Source organism: Rhipicephalus microplus, chromosome X, assembly GCF_043290135.1.
Source record: "Rhipicephalus microplus isolate Deutch F79 chromosome X, USDA_Rmic, whole genome shotgun sequence".
NCBI classification, from domain to species: domain Eukaryota; kingdom Metazoa; phylum Arthropoda; class Arachnida; order Ixodida; family Ixodidae; genus Rhipicephalus; species Rhipicephalus microplus.
Genome location: NC_134710.1, coordinates 206,725,162 through 206,748,893, shown reverse-complemented (window position 1 = coordinate 206,748,893; position 23,732 = coordinate 206,725,162). Strand labels below are relative to the sequence as shown.

The following is a 23,732-nucleotide window of genomic DNA, read 5'->3' as shown; positions in this document are numbered from 1 at the left end:
TCAAGTTCGCCAACTTATGCATTTTTTCAACTACACATGTACATTGGTTGGCGCAAACGTCTGTAAAAAATCGCTATGTTTCCCTAGTCAGCAAATTCAAAAAAATTCTGATAGTTGAGCAGCTGAACTAACTACTAAAAAGTGCTGGGTGCAAGAGAAAGAAATTTAACATGTCAAAATCGATGGCCGAAAAGCGTCGATCACCGGTGATAAATTTGAATAGGCGTGGTAACGAAAGAGTTAAACTATCTTAAAACGCTTACTGCAAGTACAGTTGTGAAGTGCCTGCTTCGCCATAATTCATGCTTTTGCAAATTAGCAAGTTATCCACTAAACATCCATATTGCAATAGGTACATCAGCACCAATGCAATTGAACTGTTTGTTAACAATGATGTATGATTACTCATTTCAGATAGCTTTGTAATGTGGGTACCTTTATACCGCTCACTCATTGTGCAATTCACCCTGTAATGAGCATGGTGCAGTGCTACACTTATGCCATGCACTAATAAATGTGTTAGTACAACTCCTCGCAATACATAGTTTTCATGCGACTTCACAGACAGGTTCTCAGTGCAGAGTACCTCTCCATAAGAGATTGTCAGTGCAGGGGAGAACACAAAGTTGTTCGGTCCCCACATTCTATCTTGTTCCTCCCGCTTTCTTCTGTTTGCCAGCCACGCTAAGGGGTAACAAGAAGCAATGCGAGGGGGATGGGCACTAATATGATGTTATAGTTACTTGCTCTGTGCATTCAAGAGAGTGTCTTGACCAGTTTGTACTCTATCTAAGCTGGCAACCACTGGGATTTTAACGAAAACTGTACACATGATACCTGTATAGGGTCTGCTAGAGACAGCTTATCGGCCACAAGCCGAGGGTCATGAATCCCGCTTCTTCATTAAAATGCAAGCTACAAAATCATCCTGTCATGTCTATCATCTGGGTTCTGAATGCTTTTTTTCTTCATCTAGGCTTGGGGCATATACCGTACTCTGCCCCAGACTTGTGACTGCTTGAAGTGGTGTATACCGCACATGTTGTAGGTGTGGGACAATATCAAATGAGTCTACCCATGCAAATGGCATGGCAAAACAAAATTTTGTCTCCCGTAGTTGAGTTTGGGTCGAAGGGTAGAAGTGAATGATCATAGATTAGGAGACAAAGAATAGGACACTAAATGCTAATATTAAGTCGACGTTAATTGTTGAAATAGGGGTCAAGAAACCTTTTAGTGCTACATTTGTGTGTGATGGCAAGCTTTTCATTGCGCCATAAAAAAAAAAAACTGGGTCACGATTGCTTGTCACTTCTTTGAGGCTTCCACTTTGAAATTGACTGATGCAGTTTCTGTAGGAGATGGCTTATAAGACCTTTTACCTGTAAATTCTCTCCTCTACCAACATTTGAAAATTACCACAGAACTACATGCCAACCATTCACTGTCCTGATTGTCAATCGTTGATACATTTAACTTGTGTTGTGATCTAACTTGCAGCTTCAGAGTGTGCTTGTTGAGAAATTTTTGCATCAGGCCTGTTGTTGATGCAAGAACTCCCACCATTCTGGAAATGTGTATTGCCTGTTTGTGTGCACTTATCAACATTGTGCCAGCTGATGTTTCAGTGCTTGATCATTGATACCAACCTGTCATCTCAGTGGAATTCAATAGAATTCATCAAAAGCTCACATAGCATAATTTCTGGCATGATTTTTTCACAAGGGCTTCTTTGGTATGAATTTGTTTCAATTTTCTTTTTTCTTTCTTATTTTTAGTGGTAGCAAAAGAGTTGAAATAAAGCTGTGCAAATAGCAAATTATGAGTGCAAAGCAAATTTTAATATTGAAGTCTGAGTTCGAAGTGAATTGAATATTTTTTATTATTTTTTTACATATGTTTCATATACTTCAAAGCAAAATTACACAAAGAGTTGTAGAAAATCTCTTAAGCAAATTCTCATGAGATGTCAACATGAAAATGTTTCTTTTGGCTAGGTTGGTGAAGTGCTAGGCTAGGGTTCTGTGAATAGTGAATTTAAAGTTCGAAGTGAATTTGAAGTGAATAGTGATTTTGGTAGAATAATTTGGAATTAAATTTGAATAGTATATGTATTGCATATTATAGAAAAATTGGGCATATTTGTGGTAACAAAATCAACCTGCACAATATATTTTGTTTTAATTGAAGCTAGGCTTGTGGAAATACTATATTTTTGCTTCAAAAGAAGTGTATCGTAGTTCGAATAGTAGCAGGATTTGACTTCAAGTATAATGGAAGTGATAAACTCTAAAATGTATTACATTTTAATAGTTAGTGTACTTATAGCATGTGAGCCAGTATAATAAGCTTCAAAATAAGTCGATGTGAAGGTAATATCTTCATTTAATCTTTAAGTCCTCATTTCATGGCAGTGCAGATTTCTTCTGAATACATGTTTTCACGGCTTAACACTCTTTTATTGGAGTGAAATGACCTTTACAAGGAGTTACATGCGAACTAATATACATTTAAATAACTGCCTTCACTGCTTTGCACTACTTTCTTGCAGTGAAACCAGCTTTATAGAGGCTTATATGCAGACTAATATACAATTATTTGTTCAGTTTGAATATTTCCAAGTTCCCAATAATTAAAATTTAAATTGAAGCGAATTCAAATAGTATAATATTCATTCAAATATTTGTACAAGCCTATACTGGAGGGGTGGTGTTTTCTAGTTGTTTTATGGAGAAGGAGGCCCAGCAGAGGCTGAACTGTATTTAGTTACATGACTTGGGGCAACCAATGTGGTGCCGACAACACTTTAGACGTGAGAAGAAAATAATTTATTTCCTCAGTCTCGGCTTCTCTATCGATTTCTGTGGAGCACCAGCTCATGTGACTAACAAGGCTGCACTCCCTTATAGTTCAGAGCTCCTAATATTTGGTAGTTTCAAGCGAATTCGGATCAATTCAGGCTTCTACTCAAGGCAGAAAAAAGACAGAGTTGCCGCTCGAGCAAAGGCACACAGTAGTATGTTCCACAATAGAACTGGCTGCAAATATTGAGAATTTTAGCACTGCTGATCACTCTGTGTAAGCACTGCACCTGTTTCAAATGTTTTTTGTTGGATTTTCTCGCAACTTAAATTTCTGGTATTTTTCGTTATGTGAACAGCCATAACTTTTTTTTCTCTAATAAACAACTTTAATTGAAACTTGGCACACTTTCTTATTAGGTTAGTTGGCGTGCAATGAAGCTCAATAAGCAAAATCGTGCTGCAACGTTTAATATGGCTGCCTGTTATACGAAGGTGCCCTTAGTTCTAGTGCATACTTTTTGGTTATTTTAGTAGTCAGATCTCATTTGTTTTCATTGATCGCAAAGGTCAAAGATTTGTTCATGGCTTTAAAAAAAATGAGTCTTTCGAGTAAGCCGAACTTGATTTAGGATTGTTGGCGTAAGGCCCTTCTTTTAATGACATTTTTAATTTTTAAAAGTTACGAAAAGTAGAACTTGCCTTAAAATGCTGACATGTGCCTAAAAAGATGTCTTTTATAATGCAGACTAATAATATCGAGTGATTATTGCTTTAAAAAAAATTTGGCCTTTAAGTCATTCCTAAAGGGAGTTCGCAGCAGGTATCCAATCCATTCACGGAAGCCTGTGCACCTACAAAAATATCTGATATATGTACTGGGAGGCTATAAAGCAATTTCGGACGTAGCTGGTGCAATTTCACTGCGTAAACTGAATAGAAATGCATAAATTTGCATTTGTGTACAACTTATGGTCTTAAAAATGGGATTTTGACGATCTGGAAGTTTGAAATGTAAAAATTCAGTGGAAATCAAATTGAATGGCAAACACTATTGGAAAAGTATTTGAAAATCCAATTACTTGTGCACCACTAGTTAAAGGAGCCCTGCAACACTTCTTGAGCATGGTCGGAAAATGCTGCCGATTGGTAGTTGAGGCTCCTGAGCACACTCGCGCCAAATACTATAGTGCAGCACGTGGCCTAGGATTCACAATAAAATCTCAGTCGGCTAAAAATTGCTTTCTCTTCTCTTGACAAATGACGCTACAAGCTCGAAAATCACTCCTCACGGCCATTGCACCAGTCATTGGCTAATTTCAACATGGCGGGTTCAGTCGTTACTTGGGCCAACGTGGGAGTCTGCGACTTGTCCACGCGTGCACACAGAAAAACCACGTATTTGAAGAAAAAAAAAATTGAAAAAGTGCTCAAGGTCATGAGACATACGCGATGTATTTTCTTTCCCCATGCGATTCCTCCCTGTTTAATCCAGAGCTTTGGTCGGGATGAGAGAAGAGAGTATGTAGTTGCAGCATGCAGCAAATCTTTGTATCTCCAGTCATACTAGATGGATTTTAACCATTTTTGCGGTAGTGAATTCATGAGGCAATCAGCTCTTTTAGTGAATCCATTTCATGGCTACTTGGAAAAGTGTTGCAACGCCCCTTCGAAAGTGACTTTGCACATAGTGATATTCGCACATATTGATATGCTGGTTATTTTGCAATGCTTTCCTGTTATCCCAAGTAGGCAACAAGCTGTATACAGCTCCTTTGATGGAGCAACATGAACCACCATAATCGACGAAGCGTTGCAGATTTTGGGAGAAAACTACATGGTCTAGAAATTACCAGTCATATGCAGAAAGTCGTAATTTGTGCATAGATTATTGAACACGAAATGTGTATGCAATAAAGTACGAAGAGTAATAAATAAACAGATATAACAGTGGACGCTACAAGCATTCATCAGCCTGCTGTTTGGAAAGTCTGGTCACTCAGACTAGCACAACTCAAAGTTGTGATGGTGGTAGTTGTGATGGTGTTGGCAACAACGCAATTAGGGGTGTGTGAATATTCTAAACTTTCGAATATTCGCACACCCCTAATTGCACCGTCATCTGCCGCACCCTTGTGCGTCTCGCTCGTGGAAACGAAGGCAACTCACCACTGCCCCATTGGCTTGACATAATAGTCTCCACACCTTTGCTGGGTCCTGTGCTGCGAGCACAAAAAAAAAAAAAAAAAGTCTCTTTCGCCGTAAGGGCAAAGCAATTAATGCGATAGCAACAACTAAGTAACTTGGAATGTAACACTGAGAATGGCTAGCAGATTGAAACGTTCAGCGTGCTGCTCACAAATGACGCACAAAAACAACACACACAGAACGAGAGCTAACAAACAAGTTTTACAGCTCAATGCTTAACGTGCTGTTTAAACAAAAAAGATGCATGAAACGTAATCACTGGTACAGATATGAGTGCAAACTAACGAGCATCCCAGTTGTTACTTCGCTGTGCTTGAAAAGCACGCTCTTTTCGCAAACGCCTGTCCAGTGAGCGAAGTTACCTGTGTCGCCCAGGCAACTAATGCAGTCGTTCGGGTGAAAGGCCAACGCATACGAATCTCCCCACCGAACATAAGTGCGCGCTCAAAAGAACCTGATTCATCCGCCCCCACACGCGGGGCAAAGTACGCATGGGAGATAAGTGTGCGTTGGCGCTTCGCGACCAGTTGGGTGCCGAGCGAGGGTGGCTTTTCTTCTTTCATGAGTTTTCATGTATATTGGCCACGAGATCGAGCAGAGTCACCGCCTGGCGGCAACTGACCGAAACGGGGAAGTGTGTATTGCTCCTTGCTTCGTCCGCTAGCCACGTCATGTTTCTATGTGCGTGTACGTCATGCAAGTTCTCAAAGTGTGGTTTGTCCAGTCATGTCAGCGCGAGTGGAACTGTTTCTACATATGCCTGAAATGACGTACGAAAGCATTCGGTTTTCAAGTCGTTCAGGACAAGCATCCCTATGAAAGACAGAATGCGCTTTACTCACGGGCAGTGTTAACGTTGCATAGGCGTCGTGCACCGATTCAGTAGAGAAGAGCGTAGGTATTAACAGTAAACTGTAGTCAACGCATTTTATCCGCCGACAATCGGCTCGGCTGCATGCAACGAAGCGCCGCTGCGTGTATTTTTATACGCGCCGCCGACCACCTATCCACACTTTCACGGGACGGTGCTGCCACCTATAGCCCTATCTCTTCGTGAATTGGTACGTATACATATACGGTGCATAATGGCTGCGGCGGTGGCGGCGAAGACCAGCCAAGACTGTCCATATAATTGCTATCACAATAAAAATATTTCGACGCAAGGGCAAATGCACGCATAAACGCTACAGGGCGCGGCGCTGATGCACTGCACGCAACTAGCTAGGAGCGTTATCAGCTTGCAAACGGTGGTAACGCCAGTTTTTGCTAATAGATTGCCATACAAATGTACGCGCACATGTTGAAGCCTAACGAGTCGTCCGTCAGCTGTGCCGCTACTTCAGCATGTATACTCTCTTCATAGTTCCAGAATGATTTCATGGTAGCGAATATGGTCATGCGAATGAGCTGAAGTGTTTTTCCGCGCAATGGCAAACTTGGAAAAGGCCATGCATATTTGGTAAAATTACAATGGCATCATCACATATAGTTCTGCGTTATTAACGGCGGTGCACGCAAGGTGATGAACTGGTTAATGCGTAGTGCCGCTGCGTTCCTGACAGTGCCTTTGAAAATCCATCGTATGCGCACCGCGCTCGCGCGGCTGTGTCTCCTGCATTTAACTCTCTGTTACACCTTTATTGCAGTGTCGCTCTTTTGCCAACGTACGTTTACTGCAGTCACCAGCCAGTGCGTCAAAGGGCATTACGGTGTGGCAAAATAGTGTCCTCGCCGCTGGCAGTTGTGGCTCCGTTGACAAAGAGGCATATTTGGGGCGTATTTCTATCACACATCAGTAATCATCCATCTCGCGCATTTACCTCGCGTTATCGCTTCGCACCCGGTACACCTTGGTCGCTATCGTGCTGCTGTCAGCGCAACGCACCATTCTTGATCGGAAAACGGCAAGGGCACAGTCCTCGAAAAAGGCAACAGAAGCAAGCGAGATAACGAGTATTGCTGTGTAGTTGAAAAACGCTCCAAGTAGTTCTATTTTCCTTAGTGGCTTGACCCATGAGAACAGAGAAAAAAAAAATTGAAGAAAACTATGAAATTAGTCTTTCAAAACAAAATTGATAGTGTAGGAACCTGGATGAATTGTGACTACCTAGGCTGCTTTAATAATCGCTTAGACTTAAGTTCACAGGTGTTAACTGTTACACAATCAAACCAGTGGCCTCATGCTCACTAGTCATCATGTCATGTACGAAAGCTTTTTTCGCAATAAAAAAAAGTATACAAAAGATTTGTTCAACATGTGGATTAAACCCAAGACATCACAGTCAAAGCTCAATTATTAGTCTTATGCTTTCTGGAAAGTACAGAAGGTGACATTTTTTAAAATTTTTGTGTGTAATAACTGACTTTAATAACAATTGTAATAACAGTTATACTGTTTCGAACATAAATATATGATTGAGTAAAAGATTACTGATGGAAAAAACTTGCACCTCTTCATTATTTGATATTCAATTCGTATTTGAAGCTATGTATTCATATTTGATTCGTATTCAAATATTTTGATATTTGCACACCCCTAATCGCAATTTATATGTTCAAAATCGGCAGGGGCAAGCACTTTTTTAAGGACTTCAAAAATGCTTATTATTTTGCCTTGGTAAAACACCCCCCTCTGTTCTAATTGCAAACACACTCCTGCTAAGGCTACGGGCCGGGCTTGCATTGTGGACGTTACTAGGTCACGGAAAGATGTACTGCCTATTTGGGTTTTTGTTTTTGCCTGTTTAAGATAACTTTAGGTATCACTGAGCATATCTTTATGAAATTCCTGTGTGCCCCGCCGCGTTGGTCTAGTAGCTAAGGTACTCAGCTGCTGACCCACAGGTCACGGGATGGAATCCCGGCTGCGGCGGCTGTATTTTCGATAGAGGCGAAAATGCTGTAGGCCTGTGTGCTCAGATTTGGATGAGGGTTAAAGAACCCCAGGTGGTCAAAATTTTCGAAGCCCTCCACTACGGCGTCTCTCATCATATGGTGGTTTTGGGACGTTAAACCCTTATATTATTATCATGAACTTCCTCTATGAGCCTGCATGAAGGCCTACAGTACTGTTAAGTTAAGAAATAAATAAATGAAAATATCAAAAAGTATGACGGGAGCTTCTTAGGAACATAGAATTGCTATTATCTTGACTGGAGTTTGACTTTAGGCCTACTCATTCTAGAGTCTTGTCAATTCTATGTAGTGGAGCCACAGTGAAGGCTGACTTTTCTGTGTTAATTTTATTTCCCTGCCTACAGGTTTCGGGAGCTGAAGAACAAGGATGGTGCAAAGGGCCTAAGTGCGACATCTCAGCGGCATCACCAGTAATTGTTCCATTTTCTTTCATTTTTTGTATAATGCATCCTTCTGGTTAATTTGCTTGCAAGTTCAGAGTTCACTACAGCTACTTCAAAATTTTTATGGCATGAAAAGGATTAAAGAGAAGTTCAGTGGAAATAACCATTGCATTATAAATTTTTCATCTAATTTCATAGCCGTATTTACAAAGCCTAACATTCACTTCATATATCAAAAGCACACACAAGCTAGTTTGTACTGTCAAATAGAGTTAATATTCAATTAAATATATTGCTGTCTAATAAAAATGTGTGCTTGACGAAAATTCAACTGGGGGCTAAGTACAGAAATGCTCTTGTACTTCAGCTTTGGTGCATGTTTAAGAACTCCGTGTGGTCCAATTATTATGGAGTTCTGCACCATTGTTAGCCTCATAGTTATAATCATGTCGTCGTTGTTGCACTTAACCTCCACTACGGCGTCTCTCATAATCATATGGTGGTTTTGGGACATTAAACCCCACAAATCAATCAATTGTTGCACTTAAAACAGAATGAAATTTTCTACGTGAAGATACTGCATGCTTATTACATCTCACACACTGTGTAGCTGTGGAAGGCTCATTTTTGAAGATTGGTAAATGTCATGAACATGCATGCTTAAGTGCATGCTCATTTGCCCGTTTAGTGCATCACTCGCCCTGTCTTCCAGGCGCAACCAAGCACATAGAATCGCACAAGAGCCCCACACAAAGGTACCCCATGAGGCCAACTCTTGAGCCGCAAAAACAAATACTATATAGAAAACCAAGTGGGAAGGTAGTGTAGTGCATTTATGGGCTGGTTCTTTCAAGCATGACCTTATTATGTTCATTACACCTTGTAGAGGCTAAAGAATGAGTAAAAGCAAGAGAGCCCTTTTCGTGGGTGCCCTGTGAGGTTGCAGTTTTTTATTGATGAGGCTATTAGCCCCGAAAAGATTGGGTGGCACCACCTGGCGAGAGGACTGTTTGACATAGGCAAGGATTCCCCGAAGCCCTCTATAGGGCACTGTGGCCTGCCTACATAATATACTATCGCTTCTTATGCTGCTCCACTGTTTGCGATCCCTTCTTGCTTGTCTCAAGCTTTGGATGAATGCCAAAACCAGCATCAGTAATGCTTCTAGGAAAACAACGAAACTTTTGTTTGGTACAATTGTAAATGGTTGCGGGGATCTAATGTACACACTGTGGTCAGGTTTGTTGTTGGGTTCTTGGCCACTTGCGATAGGAGTCAGGAGCAAGAACATGTTTGTGCTTGGGTACAGCAGCATGTTAAGGTCTGCAAGGCGGTCAAAATTATTCGATTACCTGCTCCGTATTCGTTTAGGCTTTGACGTGTAAGACACCATATTTACATTAATAGATGGATTTCTTCACGGGCAGTTCCTTCGCAAGTGTTGATTGGATCCTACACATCGGTGCAACGTTACTAGATACTTTCAGTTGTCAAACTTCGCCACAGCGACTGATTCCTTTTTGTTACACCCGCGGAGCAGCATGCCCAGTGCTATCAACTTAAAGGCGAGTGGTGTGAGCGATGCTAGTAGAGGCAACGGGTAGAGGGGCCAAAGCGTGCACATTTTTTTGTTTGTGTTATTTATCTATGTGCCAGGATAATTTCATGTGCCTTGTGAGCAAAATGCACCATTTCACACTAAATGGGACTACGAGGCGATACGAAGCAGCATGGGAGGAGATAGAGGGGCACACTGCGTTTCTGTGGGTTTTACTAGCTGTTGCCATTAGTGTTTCTGTTAATGTTGCGTATTTAGTGTTATTGTCGCATTTAGTGTTAGTGGCTTCGGCCCCGTCAAAGCCCAAGCGTTAATGTTGTCTAGCAAGGAGTTCTACATGGGAGTTGGGCTCGTGTCATCTGTCCGCAGTCAACACGTGGGCTCGACGCTGACGCTTCGCTTCGACGTCGGCGTTGCGTACAGTAGGGTTCGCTTTCCGACACTGCCCTTGCATTTCGGCATGTCGAGCCCGTGTTTCATTCATAGCAGTTTCCTGCTGATGTTCCCATTTGTGCTGGGCTTCCATGGACTGAAGCTCGGGGTGCATGTCACGCTAACTTATCTCGGGAGCGCTTGTGAAGGATTGATTTGAGAGAGAGGCGGAAGACGGGCGTGGCGAGAAACACTCATTATACCCTGAACGGACAAAACCAATAAACAGAATTCACGTTAAAGCCCTCAATAACTCAATAACACTCAATAACTCAATAAGAATCAATAACTTAATAATACCCAATAACAATCTATGTACATGGTCAAACCCAAACTGATTGTAGCTCAGTCTAAATCTATTGGTAGCCTTAGCCGCTAGCCCTAAGCCAATATGGGTCTCAACAATGGAATGTTCTTACAGTTTGTGACGTTGATTCTTCCGTGTCGACGTTTAGTCGGGTCCTCCATCATTGCTCCGCTTCTTACGGTCACTGTCGGTTGATCCCGCCAAACGCCCCGCTCGTCCTCATCACTGGTGTCCCGTTCCTCCTCTCAGTTTTCAGCCTCGCTAAGCTTAGCTTGTCGTGGACTTCCCTGCTGATGTGTCCACTCTGCTCACTGGTGTGGGCTGCAACCATCCTAGCACGAAGAAGTGGGGTAGCTGCAAGTCCACCAGGAACTGCTGGGCAAGGGTGCGACAAGTCCGGGCAGCCTCACTGAGAGCACCTCCAAGGTCGACGGCACCTTCCCGGGCCTCTCACTCTGACATCCTTCGGAACCAGGCGGCTACGCTTCTCCCATCTCTGTAGCGACACTGGTTTCCCATGTCTTGGCAGCTCAAAGTCCCAATGCACAGTGCCAGCTCATTCTCTGGGATTTTTCTTCACTGCTCGGGTCACGTGCCACGAGCCTTTTTTCGACCAATCTCCTGCGTCGACTTTTCTGGTGCATGTGCCCTCGGGTGACTTTTTTTTTTCTTTGTGCACCGTCGCCATGCTTCCATGTTCGGCATGCGCCTTGTGCCTCTTCCTTACTTATCACAGTGCGGTTGGCAAATTTTACATTGCGCTTCGGGGCGTAGAGCCTTCTGCTGCTTTGCAACCTTACCAGGCATCTAATGCTGCGAGAACGTAAGGGGAGAGGCCACAGCCACTTACGCAGGCCCGAACCTACTAGCACGTTCTGACCAGACAGAATGCCATCACATGTTTGCTGAAAGAGTGTAAGGGGGAATGGCCACAGCGTCTTACCCAGCCCCTTACACTGGCCAGGACGTGCCAGCGTGTGAGCGCGTTCTGGCAGTGCTTGGGCCAGCTGGTGTGCATGTGGAGTAAGGGCGGTCACATCACACACCAGATTGAACCCTGCTCTAAGATGCTTCGCATCTTATATGCCTTGGTGTTTTGTGACCAGCTGGAGGAGTGTCTACGACTCAGTGCGATATTTGAGCGAGAAGAGGCATTTTTTCAGGCCGCTGAAGACTGCTTGACGTCTTCGGGAATGGCAGCAAGCCATTCCGAGGCTCAGCACAGAACTTACCACCTCTTGTGTTGTGTGTGGCCTGCACTTCCAGCTAGAAAACTTTACTGAATATTTCATTCACAACGTCAATGATGAAGTGGTCATTATACCACACGATAAGTTGACGTAAAAGAAGACTGTAGGATGTCTCTTTCTCAATTGCCTAAAATATTTATTAAAGTCCTCAAAAAAAGCGCAAGCTTCACACTGTACGGCCAGCTCTTGATGTGAAGTGCAACAAGAAATGAAATGGACGTGAAAATGAAAACGCAGTACCAAATCATGGTCCCCAATGATTCTGACCATGGTGAACGAGTTGGCTCCACAGATGACGCGGTTACCATCGAAAGCCCCTGCATCGCTCTTCGACGAGCTTTTGAACATCGTTAGAGTGAGCAATAGAGTGCAAGACAGAAAGAAAGAGTGCGGAGACATAGTCTGGAAGGTTTTAGATGGCCGTATTTATTCAAATATAGATCGACCTTTTTTTTCCCCGAAAATCTTGTTCATAACCAGCTATCGACCTATATTCGTGTCCAAAGAATCTCGACCTATATTCACAATCAAACCAACCAAGAGCGTCGAGCTTATGGCGTTCAACCACCGCGCCCGCTGTTCTTCAAGCGGTTCCTGCAGCATACGTATGTTATATACCATAAAATCTTAAATAAAGACTCCCCTCCTCCTTTGCGACTACCTAAGTAATTGAGAAAAAAGTTATTTTTCCCTGCAAAACGCAGTTGCTCTGCCGCGTTTGCAAGGAATCCCACGATTTCCCTAGGCATTGGCCGTGAAGTCCCTAGCCCGTTAGCCGTGCTTCTGGTACTGCCTTCCGCCGCGAAGCCGCACTGGCACTGGCCCGAGGCATCGCTGTCGCCGCTTCGCGCTTTATTCATTGTACGATCGATGTGCCGGTTCGCATTTACTTTAGGCGCTGCACCATGCTGCAGAAATTGGGCGCCCTCTTCTTCTAACCACGGTTGTGCACTTTTGCAACGATGTCACGTCAGCAGAGCTACACAGGTGACTTCAAGTGCCAAGTGATACTTTTTACCGAGGACGCGAGCAATTGTGCCGTGCAGCGCAAGTTCTGTGTAAGCATGCATAACAATTGGCACAACATTCCTTGCAAGTGCTTAGCGGATACCGCCCTTCTCAAAAGAATGGCGACGGATAGCATAGCAAATGCTGGCCTACTACCTAGAAATTATTGCCATATTGGGTACCCAGCAAGTGTGCTTTCAGCAGTTACCCAATGAGTGTTTATAAAAGACTCTGAAAGGCATCTTTTCTAGCTTTCGCTGTAACTGTGCTGCAAGTTCCGCACATGCCGGGCATTTTTATTTACAGAGTGCAAAAATTTTTAAAAATCACAGCATATCCACAGAGTGAATGATGACGAGTGGGGCGAAGCGTCCGTGAGCCTGTCTGTGCTTCCGTCTGTCCATTTGTTCTTGCTTCCGTCCGTCCACACGACCATCCGTGCGTCCATCTATGTGTCCGTTCGTCCATCCGTTCATACGCCCATGCATCCGTCCATCTGTCCGTCCGTCTTCTAGCCTGTCTGTCTGTCTGTGCGTCCATCTAGGGAACACTCCAAGTACCGCCATCTCACATCCCCTGTGGCACATACCCGCTCGCGCATCTTCCATCCATCCGTCCCTATGTCTGCTAGTCTGTCTGTCCGTGCGTCCATCTAGTGAACACTCCAAGTAGGGCCATCTCCCATCTCGCATTTCCTGTGACACATACCCGCTCTAGAGCAGGTATGTGCCACTGGTGGCTGTGTACAATAACGGAGGATGGACAGACACACGCCTTAAGAAGCTTTGCCCCTAAAAGGCTATTTCTTGAATACTTGGTGCTAAGGAGAGCAGCGCAACGTAAGAATGGAATAAAGAGAAGCGACATTTTGTCGGCGGCGCATTGCTGCCTTACGAAGCTTCCGTAGCCAACCAGGCCGATCACAGTGGCAGCAACACCTCACGAGAGGAGATGCAGAGGGCCACATTTTCACGTCGCTCCCAGGCACAGTTTGACAATTGACAGATCTAGTAACGTTGACATCGGCGTGTCTGTGGAAATTTTTTTGCCTGTGCGCCAAGCAGTTAAGAGCCTATGCAGTATCGAGGCACGCAAAGTATCTTGAAAGAGCTAGCCCAAGAATACCACTGCAGCGGTCGTGTTTGCTTTTCTTGTGTACTCGCTCACTCATTTTGTAGTTTAATTTGACACTTTCCTTGCAACAACTTTTGGGCTTCATTTAACTACAAAAAGAAGCTTATATTAATTGCAGAAACTTCTTGCAGCATTGTAGCAATGGCACTGTTACACTCATAGGTACCAGTTTCTTGAAGGACACAGTACCGGGCATGGCCCCACCGCAGTGGTCTAGTGGCTAAGGTACTCGGCGGCTAATCCGCAGGTTGCGGGTTCGTATCCCGGCTGCGGCGGGATACGAACCAATGGAGGCGGAAATGTTGAAGGCCCGTGTGCTGAGATTTTGGTGCCGTTAAAGAACCCCAGGTGGTCGAAATTTCCGGAGCCCTCCACTACGGCGTCTCTCATCATATGGTGGTTTTGGGACGTTAAATCCCACATATCAATAAATCAATAGTATCGGGCATGCACCAAAAGACGTCAGACTTTGGAGTTTTGCAGACGCGAAGCACCACCTGTTGACACCGTTTTGGATAGTGGAAAGCCAGACTCCTTTGCACAGTTTTCTGTGCAACTTGGTGCAACTAGCACGGGCGAAACAATGATTGCGCAACATATTAGGTGTGTTTGCACATTGAACACTCGATAAAAGAGCTACAGATTTCTCTAGGCTAGTTCGATGCGTCGCCAAACCACTATGATGTGCTTGCCGGTTCACTCGCCAGAACGACAGCGAAAACAAGAGCAGACGCAACAGCTACGTGCTCTACAAAGAAAGACCTCAGTCGACGCTACGCTACTATTGCGTTGTGAATTGCCACGGACTTGAAGTACTTCGCATTTACAGATTTCCGTAGTGGTCACAAAGCAGAATAGCAAGCATGCTGGATACAGGCCATGTAGGTCTCCTGTTATTGTTTTGAGTAGCTGCTGACCCGCAGGTCGCGGGATCAAATCCCGGCTGTGGCGGCTGCATTTCCGATGGAGGCGGAAATGTTGTAGGCCCGTGTGCTCAGATTTGGGTGCACGTTAAAGAACCCCAGGTGGTCAAAATTTCCGGAGCCCTCCACTACGGCGTCTCTCATAATTAAATTGTGGTTTTGGGACGTTAAACCTCACAAATCAGTCTTGACGGAGAACCGTGGTAACTGATTATGAAGCTTAACAGAGCCTCTGACTGCGGTGCGCGTCGTGGTTACCACCACACAGCATCATGCACGTAATTTTTGAAGGCTCCAAGTTCCGGTTTTAACTAGCCAATGCGAACACGTACGTCATATAGTTTAATCGCTAAATGTTGGTCGTGACCACTGTCAGGTTTTTCTTGTCGTTCGTTGGTCTCTGCTATTGCTGGAGCTATCTTGGAGGCCTCGTTTTTGTCTTTTGTTGTACACCCTGAAAATGGACACGCATGTATCCCCATTTGCAATATAGGAGAAAACAGTCAACAGATCATTCTAGGATGCGTAATAATAAAAAAAAAGTTTAATACACAGGAAGCGATAGATGGAATGAGAATGCAACTGCAAAGGCGAAAATTGCCGGGGCCATTCGTGCCGCATAAAGCGAGTTTCATACCACTGATTATAAAACACATTGCTTGTGTGTGCACTTCATCGCTTTGGCATCATCTGCGTGCCCAAATTTAATGCATTTAGACGTTGCAGAATGAACATTGGAATGCTTGCCTCAAACTTCATGTCATGCGATGCTCAAGCGTGCACTTAAATTGCGAGTCACAGCGCACCAAAATAAACGAAACATCTTTTGCATTGTACCCATAGTGTACTTTGATGAGCTTTCCACTTTTATGAAGCGAGGTTTGTTTGAGGGAAGAAGCTTGCCAGGTCCTTGATTTTCGGGAAACTGTGCCTTAACACCTACGAAATAGAAGGGCCTATGCACATTTGCTGGTCCTTTTTGCACGACCCAGTTATGGCTAGCGTGGCGATGAGGGCGCTGGTGGCAGAGTTTTTTGCAGCGCCACTTTGGAAGAGTCTGGCGTCTATTGACCTTTGCTTCGTGTTAGGTAACCGACAGCACGAAAACTGCTTCAGCACTTGACTGGTCGTTGTCCCTTTGACCAGCTTTCTGTTGAGTTGCCTGATATCGGGTCCATAAAATCTATTTGTTAGTTTGACTTAAGCCCTTAGCAATGAATGCAATCCAACAAATTTTATTGTTATACAGTTGAATTTCATTATTTCGAACACGCTTAATTCGAACTCACGATGAGGTCCCGTCAAAGCTATGTGTATTCCAAAGGGCGAAAATGCCTGGTAATTCGAATGCGCAAGCACTTGCGACTGTTAATTCGAACATGCCGCGCTCCGAAAATGCTCTCAGCACCCCGCTGAATCCCGCGGCGGCACCTCTGACACTTCAACACTGCGCGCGAAGGTAAGGAAAAGAAAAGAAAAGGCTCTGGTGGAATGTTTGTTCTCTCTCAAATGCCGATCTGCGACACGCCTGTGCTATGCTTCTCCCTTTTTCGCCCCTGCCACGTAAAGACCCTTCTCCTTGCAACGCCGTGTGCAAAGAGAGAGGGGAAAAAAAAAAGAAAGCTGTCGCAGTGTGGCTCTCTCTCACATGCCGGTGCCACGCTTCCCCCTTTCCTGTCTCTGCAATGTAACCCTTTTCCTTTCAACAATGCGCGCGAAGAGAGCAAAAAAATAAAAGCTGCAGAGAAATGTTGGTTCTCTCTCAAATGCCAACTTGCTTTTCTCCGCGTGAAGACGCTCCTCCTTTCTTGTAATGTGCTGGCCACGCTGCGGCTTTGGCGCAGAGGGTAGTAGTGGAGAGGAGGAGGATAAAAATTTTATTTCAACAAAGGAGTTTGGAGCACGCAGGCTCCTGGGCCCCCACACGATCCCGCTGCGCTCAAGCGTTCATTTGGGGGTGCTCTATGACGGTGGCAGCCCAGTGGGTAGCCATTGTCTGCTCAGCCGGGTCCTCTCAACGCAGTAGGGTCACCCAGTCCTCCAAGGTCTTGGAGATGTTCTAGGGCCCATGGGGGAGGATCCGCCGGGCAGTGAGAAAGGATGTGTATAGCAGAAGCGTGAGATTCAGGGCAGAGGGTACAGGCTGGCGTTAGAAAAAGGGAGTGATAGTGCTATAGAATGAGAAGAGAAGGAATAGTGTGAGTCTGTAGCTGGTGCCAGAGGATGGCCTGTCGGTTGCTGAGGGACTTGTGCGGTGAAGGATAAAGCTGACGCTCTGCCCGATAAGCCCGAGCCAGCTCGTTGAAAGTGTGCGCGTGCTCCTTTGTGAATATAGGATAGGAGGCCGCCGGTGCCCAGTTTAGAGAACCTCGGGCAAAGAGATCGGCGGCCTCGTTTCCCGGATTCTTGGAGTGCGCGGGCACGGAGATGCAGTCGTTGTTATTGTCGTCTTTAGGGTGTGTCGGCGCTCTACATTGCTGCACGCAACTACTCTGGCCAGGAGAATGCTGAAGTCGGAAGTTGACATGCAAGCTGCATGAGAAATTAATTGACTCGCTGCAAGGCAAACGTGTGCAGATGCGCATCACCGATTACTTCAATTAAAGACAGATGTCCTGTGATTTTTGAATAAATGTAAGTCTTCTGAAACTTCCCCCTCGTGTGTTAGCTCAATGCACATACGCCACTGCATGAGGAGCCCTCTGTTTACTTAGCTTTCATTCATTCGAACTTTTTATTTCGCACAAATGTTCGAACCCCTTCGAGTTCGAATTATCGAGATTCGACTGTACCAATTACCGTATTTACTCGATTCTACCGCGCCCTCGATTGTAACGCGCACCCGATTTCCACCGCGAAAAAAAAAAATGCAAGACATCGATTGCAACGCGCACCCATTTTTCTCGCCGGCCCGCACGATCACACCACTCGAAAAACGACTTCTTCGGGAGCGTATTCCATTTAAATATGAGGTACGGGCGAAGCTTGTGCCCATCTGACGTGTAACAGAGCTTTCCGTCACGGTAGTTTTACCGTGGACCGATGTCAGCACGCGAACTTGCTTGGCCCCCTTCTTCTTGACGGTTGTGGTGCCAGGCATGTCGAAGTAAAGAGGCGTCTGATGGGCATTCCCGATTTGCCCAAGCAGGTAGCCGTTGTTGCGCCGCAAGTTTAGGACGAACCTCTGAAAACTGTGAAGCTTTTCATCGTACTCTTCCGCAAAACTTTTCGCATATGCATGTTCCCCTTCGGAGGGAAAAGCCTTTCCTCTCAATAAAGTTAGTTAGCCAGCACTTGCTCGCTTTAAACTGGCTCTGCATTGGACCTTTTTCCAAGACTAATTGCATAGCCCGCACTTGGAGCAGTTCTGTCGTCACGGACCGCTGTGCCGCTCGCTGCTCAAGCACATACTTGCCGAGCAGCTCTTTAATTTGCGAAAACCGACCCTGCTGTGGTCCACTGAAGCCTTTGCGTGAAACTTTGCTGTCGAGAATCTTCTGCTTTTGTTTCCGCCGGTCCTGCACGCACGTTTCAGGAACTCCGAACGACCGCGATGCGGCCCGATTTCCGTCCGTTTCTGCACACGCCATGACATTTCTTTTAAAAGCGGCATCGTGGTGCACTCGAGTTTTTGGACTCGGCCCTTCTACGCCGTCGATGCTAATGCACTACTAGATGACGAACTCCTCAGCACACGTACGAAGTGCCGCACATGGGAAACACATAGGCAGAAATGGCCGACGCGCCATGCCGACGCACGTTGGGGGCGGCCATTTTGGATTTGCCGGTGGCAATAGATTGACCGTAATTTTTTTTGTTCGTACTCGATTCTAACACGCATGCAATTTATAAACTCGCTTAACCGGAAAAAAGGTGCGAGTTAGATTCGTGTAATTACGGTAAGGCTTGACGTCATTTGCGAGCAGCACTAGCGGTGGGGTTGCCATTTTGAAGGCCCGCGCACTTGTCGCATGCACAAAGAATTTCCTGCGCGAGTTGAGTTCTATATCGATATAGCGATTTAAATTACTAAAGACCCTCGAAACACGTCTTGCACGCTGATGCACGTACAGCATGAATGGCATGTACGAATGTACTTCCAAAGTGACTTGACAATGGTGTGGCCACCTTGCAATCAGGGCTCAGTGCATACCCACTATATGGCCGCTCTGGAAAGCAAAGCACTTTTCGCACAGTCTGTTCGCATTTAGAGTACGACACGTAGAAGGTTGTACGAGCTGTCTGTAAGGCCTGCAGAAATAGTACCCGTGCCAGCGATCACACTGTTAATGTCAATTCATAACAACACTGCCCCCCCCCCCAACTTGCATTCATTAGTTCCTTCATGCTCCGTCAAGGTAGGTAGTGCGTTTCTCTCTGCTTGAGCAACAATCGATGACAGGCCTGGCACGCGGGGTGATGTTATTGCATGTGCCCTCAGTGCAACAAAATCAGGTCGGCTCTTTTTATCTCTGTTTCAGCTGTGTTTGTCGTCATCGCTAGCGCGCTTTTACCCGCGTGTGAAACGAACAATGCGCGAGGGGGGGGGGGGGTATCAACGATAACAAAACATAACGGCGAAGGCCATTGGTGTAGCCAAAGGGTGGCACACCGGGCAAGTGCCCCCCCCCCCCCCCCTCCTGAAAATGTTTTTCACCGTGACCTTCTATATAGTTGAAAATGGCCATTTGCATGCCTGGCCCCCATTCAAGTCAAGGTGATGCTCCCCCCCCCCCCCCCCCCCGGAAAAAAAAAAAAAATGTCTGCCTACTTCTCTGGCAACGGCAAAAGCAGTCAATGTCCATATAATGGCTATCTCAATAAGAATAATATAGCTCTGGAGTCTCCTCAAGGTGCCCCCCGCCACCAAAAAAAAAAAGTCTGCCTACTTCTCTTGCAACGGCGAAAGCAGCCGATGTCCATATAATGGCTATCGCAATGAGAACAATATAGCTCTCGTCGAGGCACAAGGTACCCTGTGAGTTTTTTTTTCTTTTTCCACTGCTTTCTAGAGGAAGGACACTAGGGGGGGTTCTGGTGTGTAGACAGAACGCCTTAGCCACATGAAATGTCACTGCAAAAAAAAAAGGAAGTTTGCTAAATCATGCAGTCACAGGACAGAGAGCCATGAGTGCTGGAGGAGGCTTGTCTTTATGTGACTAGCTAAGTGACGTCATGTTACACCCAGCAGTATAATCGGTTGTGAAGGAAAAGAACCTCTCTTCCTACTTGGAGTCGTCCTAGGGACATGCAGTTGGGACAGTGTGGGTCTCTTGCATTGTACATTACTGCGTTTGTAGACCATGTCTGCTGTTAACCACATAGGTGTATTTAGAATGTTATTCTGTAAAGTACAATTTTATTCAATCACTGTTGAAATAAAGTTTTTTCATTCCAAATAAAGTTTTTTCATTCCATTCCACTATTGTGTATAATCCCTGTACAAATTTTTCCAGAATGCTCAACAGCATGACACCATTATTTATACATCATGGGATGAAATAGAGAGTGCTTCTAAGATGATTGGCTTTATGAGATTCGCAATGAATCTAAATAATTTTTATCTCTTCACAAAAGCTCCAAAATTATTATTCATGTCATTGAATGTAAATGTGACTTGCTTCTTTATTGTACCCGAGGATGTGAAATTAGCTGCCCCAGAGCGCTTCCATATGCCAAATTACCTGCTCCAAAGTGCTCCATAATAAAAAATTTTGCGATTCCAAAAAACTGCAGACTTTAAAGTGCTCCAAAATGAAAGTTTGGCTGCTCGGAAGTCAAATTTTGCTGCTCGAGAAATTGCTCCAAATCAGAAGCACATTTTTATGATAGGTTCACCTGATGTCTCCTGTAGCAGACATTGCATATCGGTCAAATCAGTTAGATTATCTCCATAAAAATCGCAATGTAGTTTGTAAATTTTAAAACATTCTAATTTTATTTGTAATTCTTCGGGACGCACGTTCAAATCGTGGAGTGTACGCCAAGTTGTAATGAAGTTTGAACCATTAGTGTAAATGTTTTTAGCACTCATTTCTTAGAGTAAAAATGCCTTGCTGTCCTGCATCTTTCTATAATGAATGATCTGTTCGGATGAGAGTTTGCCCCATTATAAGCCATGTGATCGAAATTTTTTACAGCTCCCTTCTCTTTTAATAGTAGCAAAAACATCCACCTTCTGACTTAGTAGATTAGCGTTGCATGAATGAACAGTAATCACCACCATATCGCAGAAGAGGCGCATGGCTGGTGCAGAAAATGGTGATACTTGGCTGTGGAGTGGGCAATTCTTTGTTGTGGCGTCACGTCGTCGCAACTCCAGCACGGCTGGTCTTTGTTCTCGGGGCTAATACTCTATCTAATTGACCTCCCAGCTGCAGTATTGTCATATACGACAGCAGCAAGAAAAAGAAAAGAACAGAAAGGAAACCTGAAAGAGGGAATGTCAGCTACATTTACTGAATGAGCGTGCTGTGATTGGTGAAGTAGTTGAGATCAAGCAAAGGCTGTGTTGCTTGATGCTCAGAAATCCCAGAGAACATGAAATCCCAGAATACAGGTTGTGTAAAGCTCGGAAGCTGATATTGTCGTCCAAAATTGCAACGTCATGCAAACATCATGACGTTGCAATGTTGGACACCACCAAACGATTTGAAATCGCAGAATACAGGGTTTTGAACAGCTAGCAGTGCAAAATTGCAAGAATTCGGCAGATCCTAGATATTATGAAATCGATGTTATGCAAAGTACGTGCATGGAAGGGGAATGTGTTCTAATTTTTTTTATTGAGCGAGACGTTACGAAGTGGCATTAGATATGTACAAATGCACGCACACATTTCATAGCATAAAAATTTGTTTGTTAGGTCATTGGTGCAGACTCTGGTGGTGTGGCTGGACATGTACCCAGAGGACCTGTATGAGCCACCACAGTTCTCAGTGCTGCATCAGTTGGTGGCTCTGGCTCAGGCGCAGCTGGAACCAGGATCAAACTTGGAGTTGAGAGCTAAGCACCGACTACAGCAGTTCGTGGCAAGAGATCCTGAAAAAGGCAAGGATTGGCAAAACACACGCACACACACACACACAAAAAATTCACCAAAAAATAAGAAGGGCAAGAGTGCATTTACCAGGCAGGCACTCTCAAATAAGGTCAAGAAATCTGTCACTGTCAATAAAGCGTAAAGTATACAGCCACTGCGTACTGCCAGTTCTGAGATATGGGTCTGAAACATGAAGAATAACAAAACAACTAGATTGAAAGCTGGAGACCACGCAGTGTGCAATGGAACGCAGAATGATAGGGATAACATGGAGATATCCGAGGATGGCAGAACAGGTAAGAGAACAGACAAGGGTTATGGATATTCTAGCAGACGTAGGGAAAAACAAAATGGGACACACACACACATATATGTATATATAATTTCTAAATGTTGTTGCACTCCGACTACTAGTTAGTTTGTTGTAACAGAGAAAGAAAATGGAACTCTCCCAGTAATAAGTTTTCATCTAAAATAACCACGTGTAATTAAAAAAAAAGGGGTAGGAAGGAGAAGGTGAAAACTTTAAATGAAAAATTCGTAAACAGGAGTTGTATCAAGCCGATGTTTCATCAAGCGGACTTGTATTAATGGTTGTTTCTGTAGTGCTAGCGTGTCTACGCTTTGTACCCTCTCCTCCATCCTAACAAAAGAGAGGTTGGGGCAGCATTGGATATGGAGGTGTGAGGAAGCATTTAAGATGGGGGGGGGGGGGGGGTGCTGTGATGAGTTGTATGAGTGAGAAAGGAACTGGTATTCTGTGGGGAAAAAAAAGGGGGGGGGGGGAGAAAAGCAGTGAGAAGCTAAAGATATACAGATGTCGCTGAGTGCCTGTGGTTGAACAGTTTGTCAGAAGTTAAAATTGTAAGTGTAAGTTTGAAATTCCTAAGGGGAGGGTGGAGGGCTTAACTCACAGAGGGTTTCCTTGTGTATGTATACCGAATGTATTCAACAGCCCCTATAGAAACGTTCAGTATACCAACTGGCTGGAGTGTATTGAACTTGTGAATAAAGTATGACTCTCTATTAGGTGCGAAGAAGCTCTTTGACTAGCCTGTCTTTGTAGCAGCAGTGAAACTTAGTTACATCGAAATCAGAGGTAAACACTCTTACTTATAATCAAATGAAAAATGCATGGTGTTTTGTCGAAATAAATTAGGAAAAGTTTAATACTGTGTTGTAAAAAAAAAATTTGGCAGATCCCACGAACCTTCAAAATAGACATTATGTGAAACATGGGAAGGGAAAGTGACCATGCTGTCATTTTTTGATTAACACGTTATGAAATGATGCTAATTATATGTACAAATATTGCATGCACAGACATATGTTCAACAGTTGCACATGTTTGTATAACCAGTTGTTCGCACTTGCCATGATGCCAACAGGAACATGAGTATTAGCAACACCAGAAGCAATAAGTTGATATTAAATGCCGGTGCTTGCGAGGATGGTAGCCCTGGACACTGCTACATAAACCAGCATCAGTGGATTGCACTTAACTACAATTGACGTTAGCCCGACGTGACTGCTATATTGTAGGATGTCGTGACACGTATCCCGAAGGAGTACGGCCACTAGCGTGGGTTCAGTCTTAGCGAGCTGCAGGGCACGTGTTAACCGTCGCCGTGGCGAGAACACGATACTGCTCAAAGTCGCAACACTTTATTGTCTGTGGCAACACCAAAACGCAGTGCAGCCCATTGCAAAGGCGCGGCGGGAAAGCAAATAGGCTTATCCACGCCACGGGCATAAAAGTACTACACAGGG

At 44.6% G+C, this 23,732-nt stretch overlaps 1 protein-coding gene across 1 annotated transcript in view; it reads left to right on the top strand.

Annotated features, from left to right (window-relative positions):
- Positions 1-23,732, top strand: part of Rgl (Ral guanine nucleotide dissociation stimulator-like) — a 174,299-nt gene that overhangs the window by 25,412 nt on the left and 125,155 nt on the right. Inside the window, exons 4-5 of the mRNA XM_037435915.2 lie at positions 8,270-8,335; positions 21,786-21,970. Coding sequence (XP_037291812.2) covers positions 8,270-8,335; positions 21,786-21,970 — 251 coding nt within the window. The remainder of the gene's footprint in view (positions 1-8,269; positions 8,336-21,785; positions 21,971-23,732) is intronic.